Source organism: Anabrus simplex, chromosome 4 (assembly GCF_040414725.1).
Source record: "Anabrus simplex isolate iqAnaSimp1 chromosome 4, ASM4041472v1, whole genome shotgun sequence".
Taxonomy (NCBI): domain Eukaryota; kingdom Metazoa; phylum Arthropoda; class Insecta; order Orthoptera; family Tettigoniidae; genus Anabrus; species Anabrus simplex.
Genome location: NC_090268.1, coordinates 451,635,910 through 451,658,772, shown reverse-complemented (window position 1 = coordinate 451,658,772; position 22,863 = coordinate 451,635,910). Strand labels below are relative to the sequence as shown.

Below are 22,863 nucleotides of genomic sequence, written 5' to 3'. Positions count from 1 at the left end.
TAACACCCGACTGTATGGGTTTAAAACGAGCACAGAGCGCGCAGGCATCATGGGTGACAGCATGCAAGTGATCGCTTGCTGCAGAGCACCAGCCAAGGCCAAATGACGTCACGATCGAATTTTCCATTCGCTCCGATGTCATTATATCACGAACGGGATGTCAGATCGTGATTTGAAGAAAGTAACCTTGTATGCCTGGATAACAAATAGTACTGCCAAAAATTTCATGAAAATCGGCGGAAGGATGGCCGAGATATAAAATTTTAGATAAGCTCATATTTTCAGTTTGGCCGCCCGACCTCCAGTCCCGTAGTAGAGAGTGTGTGTGTGATTTCGTCGTGTACCATCTGCCACGCCGCGCGGGCCAGCTGCGGTAGTACAGTCTGCTACTCTGTCCGGCTAAGGACCGGTGATAGAAAATACGCGATACAAGTGTCGAACATATTCTCATCGGACTCTAACTTCACGTGCAAGCAGAAAACTTATTCATTTGTAATGTCGATCTGTGGAGTTGATTAACATCATTTTCGTCTTGCGAATTTCGTATTGCAGAGACTATACAGTAATCGCTAGATATTTTTGAAAATGTGCTGTTATAAGAGTGTGAAGGGCTTAGTGCGTAAAGACTGTGCCTTAGCGAAACATTGTTCCCTTTTCCAGAGACTGTGTTAAGTTATTTCGTGAAACTGTGCCATCGTGAAAGTACATTTCTTTTCAAAGGATTGTGCTAACTCGCGTCGTGAAGGACCGTGCTAATATTTCCTTTCATTAGACTGTGTTAAATCCCCTCGTGAAAGACCGTGTCTACATTTGTTGTCGAAAGATTATGTTAAGCTACTTGTAAAACTGTGCCTCAGTGGAGAATTTATTTCTGAGAGACTGTGTGAATTTTTAAGACTGTGTCTTAATGGAACTTGGTTCTTTTTCGCGAGACTGTGTGTTAAGAGTCAAAAACTGCTTCTTTTCTGTCTTCATAGAAAGTTTAATATGTTTCCACGCGTGTGTGTGTGCTAGATCATTTCATTTGCTTCTCCGTACTCATTACAACCAGTATGAAATACTGTGTCCGTAGGATTCAATTTATTTCTCTTCTCCACACCGAGATTAAGTGAAGTTGAATCTCAGAAAGTTCCAGATTATTTTTTCGTTACCTATCACTTCGAGTTCGCCAGTCAATATTTCATGAACAGTATTAATTTCTATTATTTTCACAGAACTGTGATTTTGAATCCATTTTATCAAAGTAATGTGCGTCTAATACCATTTACAGTGGAACTTGTTCAGTTAATAAACAGTGTCTCGCCACAACTTACAGTGCAGTGTCGTATCAGATTCTATTGACATTCTGTGCGAACCTCTTACATTTCTCTACTCCCTTCCTGGATCTTTGGTGGAATACAAAGCTAATAAACTATTCCACGCTGCTCTATCACCACACGACCGACCCGAGGTTCGAGTCTGCTTTAACATCGACGGTCGACAACCGCCGTGGGATGACGTGGTACCTTGGAGGGAGATGAGGAGTTCAGCGACGTGGGACGACGCCGACGCAGAGGGACGACGTCTTCTCCACATCTTTCAGGACACTCAAACCATTCATGTGTCAAGGTGATACAATTTCTATGTATTCTTGAATAAACTACAAGTTCCACTTAAAATGAACTTATTGCACTACCCTTCTCTCTTATACTCTCAGAGCATAGACCGTACACGCCCTGGCATCAATCCATGCTCTCGACTAAGCTAAGGTACGGGAGTTCCTGTTTCAATACATTATAATAATCTAAAATAATTAGACACACGATTTAAAGAGTGTCTGTTAAAGATGTTTTTCATTAAAGATCATGATGAAATTACAATACGAGGTGACTGTCATTACAAATATTTTTGTACTGGAGGTCTTTTTGTTGTAACTCCCTCTTAGCCCCTTAATGCAGTTCAAATATACGAACACTGTGGTCTCTCGATTATTGTTTTAGGTCAGAGGCTAAAATTATGTGAGTTGCTAGTGATCTCGATCGAGAGCTGGACTCCGCAGTCAGCAAACGAGGGAAGGTCAAGTAGGCCACGTAACGTTTTGAATCAGACGGTTCAACTTCACTAGCGACTTTCATAATGTTATCCTCTGACTTCTCACAGTGTTCGTATATTTGAACTGCATCAAGGGGCAAAGAGGGATGTACAACAAAAAGTCTCCAGCACAAAAACATTTATAATGACCATTACCTCGTATTGTAATTTAGTCATGATTTTTGATGAAAATCTGTTTTAACAAGCACTGTGTACAATTGTGTGTCTGATGTTTTTACATTATTATAATGTATATCGCTGACGATCACCCTATGTTAGGGTTCAAGTATGTCTAATTGAAAGCTCATCTTAGCTATGTATTGATCAGGAGGATAATTAAATACAATTTGACAATTTGTGAAAAGTTCAACCGTTAATACGGATTAAACTTGAGATTTATAGTCTGTAATAATGCGAAGGCGAAAAAAGAAAAAGAAATTAAGTTTCTTCATGGAGAACGTAGTAAACGCTCATACCAATGACACGGAAAATGTAGTAAGTAAACTGGCACAGTAGATTAGTTTCTAGGATTGGCTCAAGATGGAACCTGTGTTTAGTCCACGGCGTTTGGCATAGAGAAGGTAGTAAGTGCCTCTGGTGGAATTAGGTATAACCTTCGCCATTTTTTGAAAGTCAACTGTGTGTAAACCTTGTTTATAGTTACTATAGCTCGTCATATTGATCATTTAGTTACCAGAATGCCTCCGAAATCTATTCAGTTCAAAATGGTAATTCGTTATTGCCAGCATCTTGACATGACGTTCATTCTAGTACTTTGTTTCCAAAAATAGATACTACGTGTGTCGAACAATAGTTCCTGAAGAAGATGCGGAAATAATCAGAGAGGCTAGACATTTTCAACCATTTCATGTAATCATGATGACGGTCTGTGATGTATTAGGACTGTGAGCTGGATAAGAATATCAGTAGCTGAACTTCCCTCAGACAAGACAACGCCATCATTCAACGAGTTAAAACCGTGGAAGGAGCACAATATCCTCTAAAGAGGACGCCCCTATCGCGCGTTCAACATGCAGACCTTACAACCTTCAGCGAACCGAAATAAGGATTATTTTATTGACCATTGAACCCTTCTTGGCCTGGAATACGAAGCCGCAGTGAAAGCAAAGTTCAAGTATCCACGACAACAAATGTGGCAACGCCCAGGGCCTGTGCAGGATTCGAACACACTTCTCCGCAACGTTGATCTTAACAACTGGATCTCGTGGGGTGGATTGTCCGTATCTAAAATATATATCTAGCTTACAGGCTTAAGGGTGTGGAGGAAATTCGGGACGCACTATTGTACGGCAAAATGAAATTCTTCCAATAGGAGCAAAATAAATTTAAATGTCCTTGGCAAAATAAAATAGTTTTTAAGATAATATAGTGTAAAAGTCTTTGGGACCATACCACCCATTACATGTAACTACGAAGTACATAAATTAACAGAATAATATTCATTTCCCGGACAAGATGATTGTTAGTCTTTATTCAGATAAATGCATCCCCAATATAGTATCTAACAGGTTACTGTAATTACGAATGCGTCAGTGAAACATACTTGACATTCCCTTCGACACTGGGAACCAAATTACAATTAAACAAGAAAAACACTTGAAACTAGTTGAGTGGTTAATCCCCCTTTACAATTAATAGACAAAACAAAACAAAAAAAAATGAAATTACATACAGAATAAAATGGTCCACTACTCGCGAGAGAAAATACGACCCAACATCATTACGTGAGTAAAGTCAGAATTTACTTACAACACATAATCAAGTCACTTGTATAAACAGTCAAGAAACACAAAGAAAAATACACATTCAAACACTGGCTGTATGAATATATCTGTCCAGGTCAAAGGAACCCGAACCATTCCACGCTGGATGTGCCGGGATTCGAATCATGGGTCTTCTGGTATCGTAGCGGGTTGCTGAAAGTAAAACCCTATCTATTTTATTTTCAAAGGGATCCTATCACCTAAATTCATTAATTAATTACATGGCCCTGCGGCAGAACAATTTATTTGTATACGACACAGAGCTCCTTGTGGCAGAGAATACGATTCTGGTCCCGGGCCTATCTTCACTGTAACACAGCCTCCCCTCAGTCATCCATTTCATAGTGACAGCCGAAACAAATGGGACACGACCCACCAATCGGCCTTCCTTCGCTTACAACGCCCTTCTTTAAAATCTCCGTGTGACCCTCCATACTATTCTTAACTTCTCATTCTATTGAAAACAAATCACATGCTTTTAAACTTCTCATATAAATTACCGTAGCAATCCCCTTTGGTAAGATAGCAAGTCAAAACGTTAATTAGTTAGATCATTAGCAGGGATCTTCTCACCATTCAATTCACACTGACACAGACTCAAGCAATACATACCCGGGTTCTTGACCTGAGCACGCTGAAGAATAACAAAGAAACGGTGTTTTTAAACTCTATAATTAGGCATATGAGAAACATTATACTTCTTTACAATGCAGGGGAATAGAATAAATAACATAAATGCTTCCTTACGGAAACCCCTATCTAAAATGGAGGTTTTTGGATTCCAATCCCAGCGTCGTTCATCATACATCATACAGCATATCTGTATCAAAGAACCCTTATGCTATAAATCTATTGAACCCATAATTCTACGGTGAGAAAATTTTTCATTTTTCTCAAATATTTATTTGGCATTCAGGAACTACTGTATGTTTGAGGGCAGCCATTTTGCGCTCCCAAGAGCCCGATGTTGCGTGGGAAGGTTCCCGCAAGGCGAGCTCGTGGATTGCCGGGACACCTCGGTGGAACTCGAGTGCCCGACAATTTTCTAAATTAATGAATTCTGCACAACGAGGGATTTTGACAAGATAGTAAAGGAAGAAATAAATAAGCAAAATTATTCATACACCCTCTGTGAAGGTAGTGACACCAGGGACAATTTTAGATGCAGTTAAGCCTAAGTGTGTGTTAGCGTGAGAACAGCGAGCTAGTTACACGTGCCAAGGTCGTGGGCAGAAGAAAACGCGCGAAACGCACGGGCAGAAACAATTTATTTCTCCTGTTGTGAGTGTAGGAAAATTATAAAATTAACATCGAACATAAGTGCAAGTCTGTCCGGAGTTCTGGGACAAATCTTATCAAAATTGGTCTATTAGAAGCAAATTTGGCAGATTTCACAACCAAGCCTCATAGAGGGGATAGCGTCCTTCTGGAAATTATAAAAGAAACCCCCCACCGTAGATTTTTCAGTGTCGATCTGGAACTTGAAGCCGCGGGAGCTCGTGCCCGTCGTCATTAGAAATTCGCGCCAGATTGACCGACAATAATTCAATACATGCTCGTGGCTAAAGTCCATATATTTAGTTAAGAAGAAAAGTGATTGGAGAAACTGTGAACGTTTGCAGACGAACTGGGAAGGTGTAGGCTGGTTGAAAATTACACAGCAGAATTTATGTTTATCATTTCCTGTACTCTTGTAAGTGAAGAAGGTCTGGGGGAAGCGATTCAAAATAGTTCTACTCCCTTATCGGCCGAACACCTGTTCTTGTTGAAACAACGGGGAGAGAAACCACTCTGGGAAGCGCATCAGACAGTTAGAGTCGACTGCAGAACGAGGGAAGTTCGTGGTGCAAGTTACAAAGAAAGTGCATTATTTATGGTAATTTTAATCTCGTGTGTGTGTGAAGGGTAGTGTTTGGATGAGTGAAATGTTGAAAATGAAAATGTTGTCCGTGAAAATGAGTGGTTAAGTACGAGGTTGCTGGAGATGATGTAATCAGAATGCTGAGAATGTCACCAATGTGCAGGTCTGTCTATTTTACATTATGTTGTAGTTAGTTAGTTAGTTCCTGTCTGTCCTAACCAAAATTTCCAGATGATTGTCGGGTGATATGCGTGATTATCAGGCGAAAGGCGTTGTAAATTTTGGTCAGCGTGTGAAAATTTCAGTGTGTAAATTTCATGTCAAGAACGGTAAAATGCGACGCTTAAAATTTTGTGTCGAGATGAGATATCATTCAAAGTGCGGATTTGTGAACGTTATAAGTGTAAATTTGTCGTGGCGAATATTGTAAATTCAGGTGTCAGTTGCATTTAGAAACGCTGGTTAATAATAATAATAATAATAATAATAATAATAATAATAATAATAATAATAATAATGTCTACCGCGGGATAAGGAAATTCCTCTCTGTTAAATTACATTTAACCAGTTATTTCGACAAGGATCGTAAGCATATTTAGATAATGTCAATAAAATTTGTTAGAGTCACAGTCATTAATGGGAAGGAAATTGTGAGACATCGTGTATACTTGAATTGCGAAAGGTCGAGGTGTGCTCTTGGATTCTTGAGGTCTGAAAGTCTTAATAATAGTAAGGTAAGAGATGTGTTTAATGATGGTTATCGTTTTCACCAGGGGATCGAAGTATGGAAAAGGGTCGTGAAGGAAAAGGGATTGAAAGCGATGGATTTATACGTACGTGGAGATGAGATGGAAGTAATGCCGCTGGGATAAAGCGAGGAGAAAGTGTGTTGAGACAAGTTGTATTTTTGTAGAGGAAGTATTTAGAAACAGGCTGTGTGAGGCAGGCTGTATTGTTTTCCGCAATCAATCCGAATTTGAGATGACTATGATGTGAAGCATTGTGAAATTTATAGAACGATTCCAAGTGAAAACGACTCTAGTAAAATGTAAAGGTCTGGGTAGTAAACATCCAGTGATTTTTGTTAAGATAATGAACGATCTTCAGGATCAGAGAGCACTCTGGACACACGGTTGGGTTATATTTAATTTGTTCATTGGAGAGGTCATGGATAAGATGGTTGGAGTTGTTTGAGAATTGCATTTCGCCTGATATGTTAAGGGAGACGCAGTACGACCCACTTTGACGCCCGACGATAGATTTAGGACGTCACGTGTTTATTCTTGGAGTCATTGATGATGAGACGTCCTAGGTCACGCCCGACGATAGGACTTGGAAGGCATCATGTATATACTGATTAGGTTTAGGGTGTACAGATTTCAAGTGAGCCCGACGATAGGTCTGGGATGGTAGCTGTACACACTCAAGTCTCAGTTTAGATTTTTTTTTTCCTTTTGTTTCTTTTGTGAAGTGGCCTGGTTGAAGGTAGCCATTACAGTGCGATATGATTTATTGTAGAGGGTCTATGCGAAGCTCTCATTGAGATAACGGGACTGCTGTTGACAAACGAGGGCTGTCCAAGTGTGGGACATCGACCCGATCTAGATTATATTTTTACTGTGTTTCTTCGTGCGTGTTAAGCTGTATGACTTCGAGATGTTAATTTATTTTTTTACGGACTTTATTGTTTCCTCGTCTTGACGTCCGTTTTCATTGATAGTGTGCATTATTGACACTCAGTGTTTTGGAATGAGACTTGAGTTGCGAATGCGGTTTCGATTCGTCAGCCAGTAATTTTATTTTATTATTTTCATCTTGTCGTATTTTCATTCGTATTCATAGTTAGAATAAGTAAGTAATCACTTTACCAGTAGTGTGTTGGGACAGACAGTAAATAGAGAGATCTGTACTGGTAGCATTGTTGTCAAGGGAAAGAATTCCTTAAAATTGTAGTAAATGTTAGCGTGGACTGGTAAATTTATTAAGCATAATAAACCCATTTCTAACCTGAAAATCGGTTCAATAATAATATTTTCAAGTGACTTTTCACTTTTTGATTAACTTCAGTGTTTGGCATTTCTTCTAAATGCATGATTAGTAAATGTTTCCTGCATTTCGCAGTTTTGTTCCTTTAGAACGACTTAACGTAAGATCCTCCCGGATCATGTTGTTGTTGGTTCCTTCCGAACAGTTGTTTGGGGTGATGCACGTTTAGCATCGGGATATCTTATCACTTAAGGGTGTCATGAATGACAAATACATGGTGGAATTTTATTTCAATTGTGAATGATGCCATTAACTTGTAGTGAACACCATGCTTTCCCATAATATTTCGCAACCTATCCAAAGCAACTGATAGTCAGTTTGGTTCGATTAAGGGTCCATTCGGCGGATGTTCCGTATCCGTGAAGGGTATTTGACTGGTGGATAACCTTAATTAAGAGAAAATCAGGCGTTCTACTTGTTGAAAGTCAGATTTTCCACGGATCGTGTGGATTAACTCTCAGTTCTCGTTTGGAATGATAGGTGCCCGGTTTTCAGGTCTTCCCTTTTTCAGTTTTTCAGTTTCGCTGTCCACTAACATATTAGCTTCTCCGAAGCAACTCTTCGATATTGGAAGAAATGAAGTGACGTTATGTAATGTGACTGTGTTAGGAACTTTTCAAAAATCAATAATTAAATGTTTTTATGTTTTGTGGCAAGAATGCATATAAAATTAACGATGTTATCGTGCTCTTTCAGTTTAAATAAAAGTTAGTAAGCACATTTTTGCTCCTCATTTCAAGTAGTTAGGCTTTCTTCTGAACCCCATCGTTTGGTTAAGATCGTGACCGAATTTATTCCCGCAGCGACCCAAGATTTAAGAGTTCTAAATTGTTCTACTATAGCAGCCGTGGCCGACCAACGATGGAATGGTAAGTTCAAGGGTTCACTATTACTAATTTGATATTTCAAGGAAAATGTATTGAGTGTATAACTACATCTAGAGAAATACATGCATTAATTATACTATATTTACATGTAGTGAATACCTGCCTACGATATATATATTCCACCATCTTAATCTTTAACCTAATGCACTCCTAAGCTAAATTTTAAAAGCTTCAATTCAAAAATACTGTGCATGTAACCTGCTATCAAAATGAATTACGCGATTGCTGTAACCCGATGGTGAATGTGGATTAATTACACCGATTCCACCATGATTTTTAGCAAATCAATAACATTAACTCACTCAACAAGCTTCCTACACTAACCACTGAAATATAATTTTCTTTTTAAGATACAACCTACTCTACTATAAACTTATTTACAAGATACGCATTCATAGTTACTAAAAATGGAATGCACTTATGTGAAAACTTAATGATGCCTTCCGTTCAAGCCTCGGGCGGGTCCATGCTGGGAAACTTTAGCCCTCCATATCGGCAACGATCATCACTGGTATCGTCCGACTCGTTGGCTGAATGGTCAGCGTACTGGCCTTCGGTTCAGAGGGTCCCGGGTTCGATTCCCGGCAGGGTCGGGGATTTTAACCTTAATTGGTTAATTCCAATGGCCCGGGGGCTGGGTGTTTGTGCTGTCCCCAACATCCCTGCAACTCACACACCACACATAACACTACCTCCACCACAATAACACGCAGTTACCTACACATGGCAGATGCCGCCCACCCTCATCGGAGGGTCTGCCTTACAAGGGCTGCAATCGGCTAGTAATAGCCACACGAAATTATTATCACTGGTATCGCAAGGGTCCAGAGCTGGGTGGCTGTTTCTTGGTTGAATCTCTCGTTCTCCACTGAAGACAGTGTTACACCAACACAGAATATTATCCACTCATGAACTTAATGTTACAATCACCCTTTATCGTGATTTCAGGGCTACTGTCACGCACAGAAATTACGCTCTGTTATCTATAAAAATTATCAATATCCGATTTAACAGTTATAGAACTTATTCCGTATTTGATCGCTGTCAAACACATACGTTCGTGTACTGTTTTGCCAATACGAGCTTATATATCTCAAATCATTCCCGCACAAAGAAGCATAGTCTTGTGACGAGTGACGTGAAGTAGGCTCCAAGACTACTTCAGTAGTATAATTGGACAGTTCGGCGGCCGCCGCCGCCGCACGCCTCCTCCTCCGCCGCCTCCGCCGCCGCCACCCACGGGAAATTTGAATTTTGGCGGGAAATTTGAATTTTGGCGGGAGATTTGAATTTGTAAACAAAGCCACGTGCTTTTTGACAGCTGTCATCGACAACAAACCATCGCTAACCTCACTGCTGCCATCTTGACGGGCCTAAACCTCACTAGTGCCAACTTAACCTAACTAGCATGAGGTAAACAAAGCCACGTGTTTTTTGACAGCCACGTGCTTTTTGACAGACAAAAACGCATCGCTAACCTCTGTACTGCCATCTTGACGGGCCTAAACCTCAGTAGTGCCAACTTAACCTCACTAGCATGAGGTAAACAAAGCCACGTGTTTTTTGACAGCCACGTGCTTTTTGACAGATTTGTAAACAAAGCCACGTGCTTTTTGACAGACAACAACGCATCGCTAACCTCAGTACTGCCATCTTGACGGGCCTAAACCTTAGTGGTACCAACTTAACCTAACTAGCATGAGGTAAACAAAGCCACGTGCTTTTTTGACAGCTGTCATCCGCCATCTTTAAACCACAGAGCACTGTGCTGCCCTCTTGCGTCACCTGTCATCGGCAGTGCTGCCATCTTGACGGGCCTAAACCTTAGTGCTACCAACTTAACCTCACTAGCTCGAGATAAACAAATCCACGTGCTTTTTGACAGCCACGTGCTTTTTTTGGACAGCTGTCATCCGCCATCTTTAATCTATAGAGCACAGTGCTGCCCTCTTTAGCTACTTACCTTTGAAATGTGGTGGCGGATAATTTGAAAAATGCTTTTCGACAAGCAGCCATCTTTAATCCAGAGAGAACAGTGCTACCCTCTATGTGGTGGCGGCAAATTGAAAAATTCCACGTGCTCTTGTTTGAAAACAAACTCACGTGCTTTTTGACAGCTGTCATTTGCCATCTTTAATATATAGAGCACAGTGCTGCCCTCTTTAGTTTGAAATGTGGTGGCGGTAAATTCCACGTGCTCTTGTTTGGAAACAAAGCCATGTGCTTTTTTGACAGCTGTCATCCGCCATCTTTAATCAACAGAGCACCGTGCTGCTATCATGCGGGCAATTTCATCACCTATCACCCGCCGTCTTTAATCTACAGAACACCGTGCTGCCCTCTTTATGGCTACTACCTTAAGCATGTAGTAGCGGGCAATTTGAAAAGTTCTGTTAGCTATCATCCACCATCTTTAATCAAGAGAGCACCGTGCTGCCATCTTTAGCTAGATACCTTTGAAATGTGGTGGCGGCAAATTGAAAAATTCCACGTGCTCTTGTTTGGAAACAAACTCACGTGCTTTTTTGTCAGCTACCATCCGCCATCTTTAATCAACAGAGCATAGTGCTGCCCTCTTTAGTTTGAAATGTGCTGGCGGCAAATTCCACATGCTCTTGTTTGGTAAACATAGCTACGTGCTTTTTTGACAGCTGTCATCCGCCATCTTTAATCCAGAGAGCACCGTGCTGCCCTCTTTATCGTAGTAGATGTAAATTCGTCACCTGTCATACGCAGTGCTGCTATCTTTAGCTAGATACCTTTGAAATGTGGTGGTGGATAATTTAAAAAGAAAAATTCTTCAGCAGTCCTCTCTCGACGCTAATTGCATAAGATGGCGGCTATACATGACTCCTTAAGGATGCTTACGCAAGATGGCTGCTATACACAGGTTCTTATGAGACGCCCTTGGGATGCTTGCGCAAGATGGCGGTTATACAAGGCTCCTTATGAGACGCCCTGGTGATGCTTGCGCAAGATGGCGGTTGCTCTTATGAGGCGGCTTAAGGGTCCTTGCACAAGATGGCTAGAGACGCCCTAAGGATGCTTGCGCAAGATGGCGGACACAAGATGGCGGCTATACACGTCTCCTTATGAGACGCCTTAAGGGTGCTTGCGCAAGATGGCTGCTGCTCTTAGCTTAGAGGCTAACACGTCGTGCTAGTTCGATTCATTAAATTTGGGGCTTAAATGCAAAATGTTAAATATCTCGAAAGCGATGCATCGTAGAGCAAACCGGACAAAAAATTTTCTGCCCAGTACCTCGGTTCGCAGTACGAGGAACAAGAAAAACATAGTCTAATGATGAGATCAACGGTTCGGTTCCTACTTAGGCCCTTTAGCATTCGCTCTGTTTTAGCTTGTATTGAAGCAAGTCTTCGTAACATGATCAGGTTTAGCTATGGTAGAGAGTATAACGTGCCGTGCAGGTTCGATTCATTAAATTTGGGGCTTAAATGCAAAATGTTAAATATCTCGAAAACGGACAAAATTTTTCTACCTGATACCTAGGTTTGCAGTATCAGGAACATGATAGCATAAGAAAAACATAGTCTAATGATGAGATCGACGGTTCGATTCCTACTTAGGCCCTTTGGCATTGGCAGCTATCTATTTCTACAAGATGGTGACTATACATAGCTTCTTATGAGACAGCTTAAGAGCGCTTGCACAAGATGACTGCTGCTCTTATGAGACGCCCTAGGGGTGCTTGCGGGAGGTAGCAGCGACAAGACGATGACTATACACAGCTGCTTATGATACGGTCTAGAGGTGCTTACACAAGATGGTGGCTGCTCTGATGAAGAAAGCTAGCTTTGCATCGTGCGGGTATCTTTACAGCACTAAACCTCATACCTTTGAAATGTGGTGGCGGGCAATTTGAAAAATTCGACGTGCTTTTTCTTCACAGCAGCTATCTTTAAACAATAGCGGCTATACATAAGCTGTTAAGGCCTCCTCTGATGTCAAGGCATAGCTCTATCGAACAAGTTTAAACCTGCATCGGGATAGCTAGAGTAAGCATGTGCTGCAGTGATGACGTCATTATGCATGTTTAGACTTGCAAATCACTAAAGAAACATAACAAGACTAGAATCGAACACCGCACTCTATGCCGTTAACTTTATCATGTGATCGGAACATTGATTGAAGTGTTTAGAACACTAAATAAGTGATCAAGACTATAATAGAACACTGTACTCGATACAACATGTGTTTAGAACATGTCAGGGGATACCTTTGTTCTAAGAAGATTAGATTACCGCACATTCCTTGTAGGGCTAATAGGCTAAAGGGCTAATGGGCTAAAGGGCTAATGGGCTAAAGGGCTAAAGGGCTAAAGGGCTAATGGGCTAATGGGCTAAAGGGCTAGGGCGCCTCTCCTCTCTTTATCCGGGCTTGAGACCGGCTCTACAACTAGAGGCGGAGTTAACACCCTAAGGAAGGGAGAATGTTGGGAAATAATCTATACGAATATAGCTACTCGATCGACTATATACTACAGATGGATGACTTAGGTGAGGGTAAGCGCTTACTTAATAATACCTACACGACGTAATTCATACTCTATTTCAAAAATATCTTCTTTGTACTGTGTGTAACCAGCATCATGATAGGCTCTTAGCAGTTGTAAACGTTTTACGAGTACGTTGGGGTCTTTACAGTAGCTTATATCTACATAGGGTAACAGAGGCTTGTTGTGAACTTTGAGTCTATATGCAGACAGTTGATGTGCAGGGACTTGTTTTGATGTAATACGTGCTTCAGCAGTAGCGTTTCTAGGTACAAACATAACTTGTTTCGATAGCGATGAAGCGTTGAAATTTCCTTCTTCTTTACCTTGCATCTCTTCTTGAGATGTTTGCACTTCGACAGAACGTGTAGTAGGCTTAGGAAATGAAGTAAAATCATCAAGCTGTAATGGCAATGAATTTTCTTCTTCTACTTTCCCTTTACTACTGTTTTGATCAACATCATTATCCTTATTATCATAATCATGATCTTGCCTCTCTTTATCTTGAAGTTTGTGCTCAGTAACAGAACTTGCAGCAGGCCTAGACAGCAAGGGAGAATTAAAAATCTCTCGCAGAGGTGTACTTTTTAAACATAAATCAGTGTTCGCTGGAATATGGTTGAGCTCTTTGTATTTTGTTCCCGATGAAGCTACATTACACGCGGCTTCATGACGTTGAGCGTTGTATGCGTTCTTGAACTCTCTTCTACAACGTTTGCATTGAAAAATCGTCCTACATGATATCTCATGACGTCTCCTGTGATAGCTTCGGGAAAATGCTTTTCCACACTCTTCGCAAATATACCTAGAAATAGGTTTTTCCATGACGGACTTTTATCTTCTGCTAACAGATTCTTCTTTAAATCTACTCGACATTTGTTACTCTCTACTTCGATGATGCGAACAGCTTAGCGATTAATAGTAAACTAACACAAAAGCGTATAACCAAGGTAGCAACAGTAAGGTTTAAGCCCACCAAGATGGCAAGAGTGAGGTTAGCGACGTTCTGCTGTTGGATTTTAAATTCCGCGCTGTAACATGCATAAGGTGGCAGCCTTGAGGTTTACTGCCGTAAAGATGGCAGCAGTGAGGTTAGCGGCGCTCTATTGTCCTTCAAAGTGAGGTTAGGGTTCATCAAGAAGACAGCTGTCAAAAAAGCACGTGGCTATGTTTACCAAACAAGAGCACGTGGTCGTAACGTCACGGTCACGTAGTATGCTGCTTCAGCATGCAATGTTCAATGTCTACACCTACCTAGTAAACACTCTGCTATGTTCACAAAATTTTTACTCACAACTATTTTTTATGCTTTAAGTTCGTGCACATAGGTTATGTTAAGATAGCAGCACACGTACAAGCGATGGTCACGTGCTCTAGTAGAAGATGCATGCATTATCAAAAGGTGATACGTACACGCTTTTGAACCTTGCTATTCTTACTGCTACTATGTTCGCAAGATTTTCAAAGATCGCTATTCTTTGTGCTTTAAGTTCGTTCGCATAGGTCATGCTAAAGTAGCAGAGCAAACACATGCGAACGTTGTACATTCTAGCGGAATGTGTTTAGTACGATAGTTGATGCATGTAAAATCGATAGGTGTTGTGTACACGCTTTGAAACTTAACTATTCTTCGTGCTTTAAATCCGTGCACATAGGTTATGCTAAGATAGCAGCACACTCTAGCGGGAGAAGTTTAGTACTCTAGTTGATGCATGTATAATCGATAGGCAATGCGTACACGCTTTTAAAACATTGCTATTCTTACTGCTGCTGCTATGTTCACAAGATTTTTATACATCGCTATTCTTTATGCTTTAAGTTCATGCGTATAAGTTATACTAAGTTAGCAGCATACTTATAAGGTTGTTGCACGCTCTAGTGGAAAAGTTTAGTAAGAAAGACGATGCATGCAAAATCGATAGGTGATGTGTACACGCTTTGAACTTGGGTATTTTTTGTGTTTTAACTTCGTGCACATAGGTTATGTTAAGATTGTAGCACACACAAGCGATGATCGCACGCTGTTGTGGCAGAAGTTTAGTACAAGAGTTAATGCGTGCAAAATTGACTGGTGTTGTGTACACGCTATTCTTTGTGCTTTAAGTCCACGCACATAGGTAGCAGCACACAATTGCGAACGTTGTACACTCTAGCGGTAGAAGTTTAGTACGATAGTCGATGCATGCAAAATTGATAGGTGATGTGTACACGCTTTGGAGCATAGCTATTCTTTGTGCTTTAACTTTATACACATACGTTAGCAATACACATATGCGATCGTTGTACACTCTGGTGGTAAAAAATAGTCGATGCATGCAAAATCAATAGGTGATGTGTACACGCTGTTAAACATTGTTATTTTTGTGCTTTAAGTTCGTGCGTATAGGCTATGCTAAGATAGGAGTACAATCTAGCGGAAGAAGTTCAGGGTGATCTGTACACGCTTTGAAACATGATTATTCTTTGTACTTTAAGTTCATGCACATAGGTTATGCTAAGATAGCAGCTCAATCTAGAGGAAGAAGTTTAGTACGAGAGTCGATGCTTGCAAAATCGATAAGTAATATGTACACGCTTTGAAACATGGCTATTCTTTGTACTTTAAGTTCATGGGTATAGGTTATGCTAAGATAGCAGCGCAATCTAGCGCAAGAAGTTTAGTACGAGACTCGATGAATGCGAAATCGATAGGTGTTGTGTACACGCTTTGAAACATGGCTATTCTTTGTACTTTAAGTTCATGCTAAGATACCAGCACAATCTACCTGAAGAAGTTCAGTACGAGATTCGATACATGCAAAATCGATAGTTGATGCGTACACGCTTTAAAACATGACTATTCATTGTACTTTAAGGTCATGCGTATAGGTTATGCTAAGATAGCAGCACGATCTAGCGGAAGAAGTTTAGTACGAGAGTCGATGCATGTAAAATCGCTAGGTGATGTCTACACGCTTTAAAACATGGCTATTCATACTGCTGCTCTGTTCCTAAGATTTTTAAACATAGCTAATCCTAATGCTGCTCTTAACGACGTAGAGCTAAGGATTGATGAAGTGACCGTGACGTCACGACCACGTGCTCTTGTTTGGTAAACATAGCCACGTGCTTCTTTGACAGCTGTCTTCTTGACGAAACCTAACCTCACTTTGAAGGACAATAGAGCGCCGCTAACCTCACTGCTGCCATCTTTACGGCACTAAACCTCAAGGCTGCCACCTTATGCATGTTACAGCGCGGAATTTAAAATCCAACAGCAGAACGTCGCTAACCTCACTCTTGCCATCTTGATGGGCTTAAACCTTACTGTTGCTACCTTGGTTATACGCTTTTGTGTTAGTTTACTATTAATCGCTAAGCTGTTCGCATCATCGAAGTAGAGAGTAACAAATGTCGAGTAGATTTAAAGAAGAATCTGTTAGCAGAAGATAAAAGTCCGTCATGGAAAAACCTATTTCTAGGTATATTTGCGAAGAGTGTGGAAAAGCATTTTCCCGAAGCTATCACAGGAGACGTCATGAGATATCATGTAGGACGATTTTTCAATGCAAACATTGTAGAAGAGAGTTCAAGAACGCATACAACGCTCAACGTCATGAAGCCGCGTGTAATGTAGCTTCATCGGGAACAAAATACAAAGAGCTCAACCATATTCCAGCGAACACTGATTTATGTTTAAAAAGTACACCTCTGCGAGAGATTTTTAATTCTCCCTTGCTGTCTAGGCCTGCTGCAAGTTCTGTTACTGAGCACAAACTTCAAGATAAAGAGAGGCAAGATCATGATTATGATAATAAGGATAATGATGTTGATCAAAACAGTAGTAAAGGGAAAGTAGAAGAGGAAAATTCATTGCCATTACAGCTTGATGATTTTACTTCATTTCCTAAGCCTACTACACGTTCTGTCGAAGTGCAAACATCTCAAGAAGAGATGCAAGGTAAAGAAGAAGGAAATTTCAACGCTTCATCGCTATCGAAACAAGTTATGTTTGTACCTAGAAACGCTACTGCTGAAGCACGTATTACATCAAAACAAGTCCCTGCACATCAACTGTCTGCATATAGACTCAAAGTTCACAACAAGCCTCTGTTACCCTATGTAGATATAAGCTACTGTAAAGACCCCAACGTACTCGTAAAACGTTTACAACTGCTAAGAGCCTATCATGATGCTGGTTACACACAGTACAAAGAAGATATTTTTGAAATAGAGTATGAATTACGTCGTGTAGGTATTATTAAGTAAGCGCTTACCCTCACCTAAGTCATCCATCTGTAGTATATAGTCGATCGAGTAGCTATATTCGTATAGATTATTTCCCAACATTCTCCCTTCCTTAGGGTGTTAACTCCGCCTCTAGTTGTAGAGCCGGTCTCAAGCCCGGATAAAGAGAGGAGAGGCGCCCTAGCCCTTTAGCCCATTAGCCCATTAGCCCTTTAGCCCTTTAGCCCTTTAGCCCATTAGCCCTTTAGCCCATTAGCCCTTTAGCCTATTAGCCCTACAAGGAATGTGCGGTAATCTAATCTTCTTAGAACAAAGGTATCCCCTGACATGTTCTAAACACATGTTGTATCGAGTACAGTGTTCTATTATAGTCTTGATCACTTATTTAGTGTTCTAAACACTTCAATCAATGTTCCGATCACATGATAAAGTTAACGGCATAGAGTGCGGTGTTCGATTCTAGTCTTGTTATGTTTCTTTAGTGATTTGCAAGTCTAAACATGCATAATGACGTCATCACTGCAGCACATGCTTACTCTAGCTATCCCGATGCAGGTTTAAACTTGTTCGATAGAGCTATGCCTTGACATCAGAGGAGGCCTTAACAGCTTATGTATAGCCGCTATTGTTTAAAGATAGCTGCTGTGAAGAAAAAGCACGTCGAATTTTTCAAATTGCCCGCCACCACATTTCAAAGGTATGAGGTTTAGTGCTGTAAAGATACCCGCACGATGCAAAGCTAGCTTTCTTCATCAGAGCAGCCACCATCTTGTGTAAGCACCTCTAGACCGTATCATAAGCAGCTGTGTATAGTCATCGTCTTGTCGCTGCTACCTCCCGCAAGCACCCCTAGGGCGTCTCATAAGAGCAGCAGTCATCTTGTGCAAGCGCTCTTAAGCTGTCTCATAAGAAGCTATGTATAGTCACCATCTTGTAGAAATAGATAGCTGCCAATGCCAAAGGGCCTAAGTAGGAATCGAACCGTCGATCTCATCATTAGACTATGTTTTTCTTATGCTATCATGTTCCTGATACTGCATACCTAGGTATCAGGTAGAAAAATTTTGTCCGTTTTCGAGATATTTAACATTTTGCATTTAAGCCCCAAATTTAATGAATCGAACCTGCACGGCACGTTATACTCTCTACCATAGCTAAACCTGATCATGTTACGAAGACTTGCTTCAATACAAGCTAAAACAGAGCGAATGCTAAAGGGCCTAAGTAGGAACCGAACCGTTGATCTCATCATTAGACTATGTTTTTCTTGTTCCTCGTACTGCGAACCGAGGTACTGGGCAGAAAATTTTTTGTCCGGTTTGCTCTACGATGCATCGCTTTCGAGATATTTAACATTTTGCATTTAAGCCCCAAATTTAATGAATCGAACTAGCACGACGTGTTAGCCTCTAAGCTAAGAGCAGCAGCCATCTTGCGCAAGCACCCTTAAGGCGTCTCATAAGGAGACGTGTATAGCCGCCATCTTGTGTCCGCCATCTTGCGCAAGCATCCTTAGGGCGTCTCTAGCCATCTTGTGCAAGGACCCTTAAGCCGCCTCATAAGAGCAACCGCCATCTTGCGCAAGCATCACCAGGGCGTCTCATAAGGAGCCTTGTATAACCGCCATCTTGCGCAAGCATCCCAAGGGCGTCTCATAAGAACCTGTGTATAGCAGCCATCTTGCGTAAGCATCCTTAAGGAGTCATGTATAGCCGCCATCTTATGCAATTAGCGTCGAGAGAGGACTGCTGAAGAATTTTTCTTTTTAAATTATCCACCACCACATTTCAAAGGTATCTAGCTAAAGATAGCAGCACTGCGTATGACAGGTGACGAATTTACATCTACTACGATAAAGAGGGCAGCACGGTGCTCTCTGGATTAAAGATGGCGGATGACAGCTGTCAAAAAAGCACGTAGCTATGTTTACCAAACAAGAGCATGTGGAATTTGCCGCCAGCACATTTCAAACTAAAGAGGGCAGCACTATGCTCTGTTGATTAAAGATGGCGGATGGTAGCTGACAAAAAAGCACGTGAGTTTGTTTCCAAACAAGAGCACGTGGAATTTTTCAATTTGCCGCCACCACATTTCAAAGGTATCTAGCTAAAGATGGCAGCACGGTGCTCTCTTGATTAAAGATGGTGGATGATAGCTAACAGAACTTTTCAAATTGCCCGCTACTACATGCTTAAGGTAGTAGCCATAAAGAGGGCAGCACGGTGTTCTGTAGATTAAAGATGGCGGGTGATAAGTGATGAAATTGCCCGCATGATAGCAGCACGGTGCTCTGTTGATTAAAGATGGCGGATGACAGCTGTCAAAAAAGCACATGGCTTTGTTTCCAAATAAGAGCACGTGGAATTTACCGCCACCACATTTCAAACTAAAGAGGGCAGCACTGTGCTCTATAGATTAAAGATGGCAGATGACAGCTGTCAAAAAAGCACGTGAGTTTGTTTTCAAACAAGAGCACGTGGAATTTTTCAATTTGCCGCCACCACATAGAGGGTAGCACTGTTCTGTCTGGATTAAAGATGGCTGCTTGTCGAAAAGCATTTTTCAAATTATCCGCCACCACATTTCAAAGGTAAGTAGCTAAAGAGGGCAGCACTGTGCTCTATAGATTAAAGATGGCGGATGACAGCTGTCAAAAAAAGCACGTGGCTGTCAAAAAGCACGTGGATTTGTTTATCTCGAGCTAGTGAGGTTAAGTTGGTAGCACTAAGGTTTAGGCCCATCAAGATGGCAGCACTGCCGATGACAGGTGACGCAAGAGGGCAGCACAGTGCTCTGTGGTTTAAAGATGGCGGATGACAGCTGTCAAAAAAGCACGTGGCTTTGTTTACCTCATGCTAGTTAGGTTAAGTTGGTACCACTAAGGTTTAGGCCCGTCAATATGGCAGTACTGAGGTTAGCGATGCGTTGTTGTCTGTCAAAAAGCACGTGGCTTTGTTTACAAATCTGTCAAAAAGCACGTGGCTGTCAAAAAACACGTGGCTTTGTTTACCTCATGCTAGTGAGGTTAAGTTGGCACTACTGAGGTTTAGGCCCGTCAAGATGGCAGTACAGAGGTTAGCGATGCGTTTTTGTCTGTCAAAAAGCACGTGGCTGTCAAAAAACACGTGGCTTTGTTTACCTCATGCTAGTTAGGTTAAGTTGGCACTAGTGAGGTTTAGGCCCGTCAAGATGGCAGCAGTGAGGTTAGCGATGCGTTGTTGTCGATGACAGCTGTCAAAAAGCACGTGGCTTTGTTTACAAATTCAAATCTCCCGCCAAAATTCAAATTTCCCGCCAAAATTCAAATTTCCCGCGGGCTGCGGCGGCGGCGTAGGCGGCGGAGGAGGAGGCGTGCGGCGGCGGCGGCCGCCGAACTGTCCAATTATACTACTTACTTCCAGACTGACTTAGGGTGCGCCTGCTGCTGCTCTATATGTAAGACTGTCACACAATGGCTGACCCTAGACTCCTCCCGGAGAGGATATCAATCTATTCCATTGATATCACGAATAACAGTGAAGCCGTGCGATCGAGAGGTAGCTAAACGTATTCCATGAATCTCGATTGTGTGCGGAAGCTGATCCATTCATAAACTATCTCGCAATATCCATAGCAACATCCCTGCCTCTCAAGCGACTGGCCACGTGTTCAGTGTTTCGCGTGGGACGCTTTCTTTATGTGATAGAATCACTACTGCGTAATTTAAATTCCGCGGGATATTTAGCATACCCCTTCCGGACAATCTCTCCACATAATTCCAAAGATGCATGTGGTGTCATTTGTTCTCCTAATCATACTATAATTTGAGATGATAATTTAATCTCTCCTCACCATTTCGTGAGATTTCTCTGCGGAATGTTGGCTATCCGCGATTTTCGCCCCCACTGTATTATCACGTGGTACGGGATCGAGGCCTGCCCTCTTCTATTCTCGTCACACAGATATCTCCATCGCATTCGCTCCTTGGATTGAACTTCCCCTGGCTCTCAACCCTCACGCGTTTCCCTTCCTAGAATCCGCGCGTGCCAAATACAGGACATGCTTAATAAAATTTTGAACGCATGCGCCTGGATCACTAATTCAAGGCTCTGATACGTCACACTATGCTGGAAAAATATAATTTGTGTAATTGTGAAATTTCCCCTTGAAATATACACGTCACCTGACAAACAGATTACGCGGTGAATTATTACAACAGCTGTTGTACCTGATTCATCATTAGTATAAAATTGTGTGTTAAACTGGCAAATTGATTGATCTTTGATTTTACATGATTTATTTTCTGTTACATCTGTTTCAAAATATTGGAAAAACTATTTTCTTCTCATGTGAACTTCACATTTTATGACTTAACTAGCTTTCCCACCGGGAGAGTTGGCCGTGCGGTTAGGAGCCCGCAGCTGTGAGCTTACATCGGGAGATAGTGGGTTCGAATCCCACTGTCCGCAGCTCGGAAGAAGTTTTTCCATGGTTTCTAATTTTCCCACCAGGAAAATGCTGAGGCGCCTCCTTAGTTAAGGCCACGACCGCCTCCTTCCTACTCCCAACCCTTTCGTATCGCATCATCGCCACAAGACCTGTCTGTGTCGGCGCGACGTCAAGAAAATTGTAAAGATGAAAGGAAAACTACGTTTCGCGCCTCAATTAGCCTCAATTAGCCTCAATTAGCCTCAATTAGACTCAATTAGCCTCAATTAGCCTGTGTTTCAATTGCCGGATGTAGTTCATTACTTAGCGTGATATAAAAACGTGAGACTGAGAATAGCGCCCACGTGTAGAACCGTCTGTATTAACATATTTTGATATTTTTACTTTAGTGTGTTTCAAGAATTCGCATGTTTCGTAAAGATTGTAAAGGGAGTGAAATGTTCCAGAGGTCGACCCCCGGCTCCGCTACGTACACGGCCGCGGTGGTGGAGTACGCGCCTCCTCTCGGCGTCACGATGGACAACAAGGAGGAGCATTTCCGCCACAACGTGGAGGCGTACCGGCAGTTCGCCGAGACAGCTGCTGGGATGGTGAGTAGCTTAGACCCACTGAACTGTTACACCAAGACGGAACCAAAGATGAAAGTCAATAATACATTTCGTTCCAAGATAGATGGCCCCATGTAGTTTCAGTCCGCGCCTCAATACGCACTGTGTGCAATACCTTAATATTATTATCAACAGATAGCACAAAGAAGTGACTTCCGCCGTAGCGACGCACATCCGGTTATGCTCACCACAACCCCTCCCTCCTCCTTCTATCCTAATCCCCCTCCTTCACCACACCCCCTCACCAACTATGAGGATTATAATGCAGTTATAATATTTCCATTCCCAATACATTATAGTTAATATATTTTTATTTTCAAGTACTTGCTATGTCCGAAATAATAATAATCTGGTACCCCTAGTTCGTACGTCATACTATGTTACTGGGAGCATAACATCACACAACAAAGTAGTTTTACCTTGAAATGGATGATTGACA

At 41.6% G+C, this 22,863-nt stretch overlaps 1 protein-coding gene across 2 annotated transcripts in view; it reads left to right on the top strand.

Annotated features, from left to right (window-relative positions):
- LOC137500601 (vanin-like protein 1) overlaps nucleotides 1-22,863 on the top strand; it is a 125,697-nt gene that overhangs the window by 45,835 nt on the left and 56,999 nt on the right. The window contains exon 3 of one of the 2 annotated variants that reach the window (XM_068227546.1): nucleotides 22,263-22,406. The exons of the other annotated variant lie outside the window; for it this stretch is intronic. Within the exon in view, the coding sequence (XP_068083647.1) occupies nucleotides 22,263-22,406 (144 nt within the window). The remainder of the gene's footprint in view (nucleotides 1-22,262; nucleotides 22,407-22,863) is intronic. 2 annotated transcript variants of the gene reach the window in all.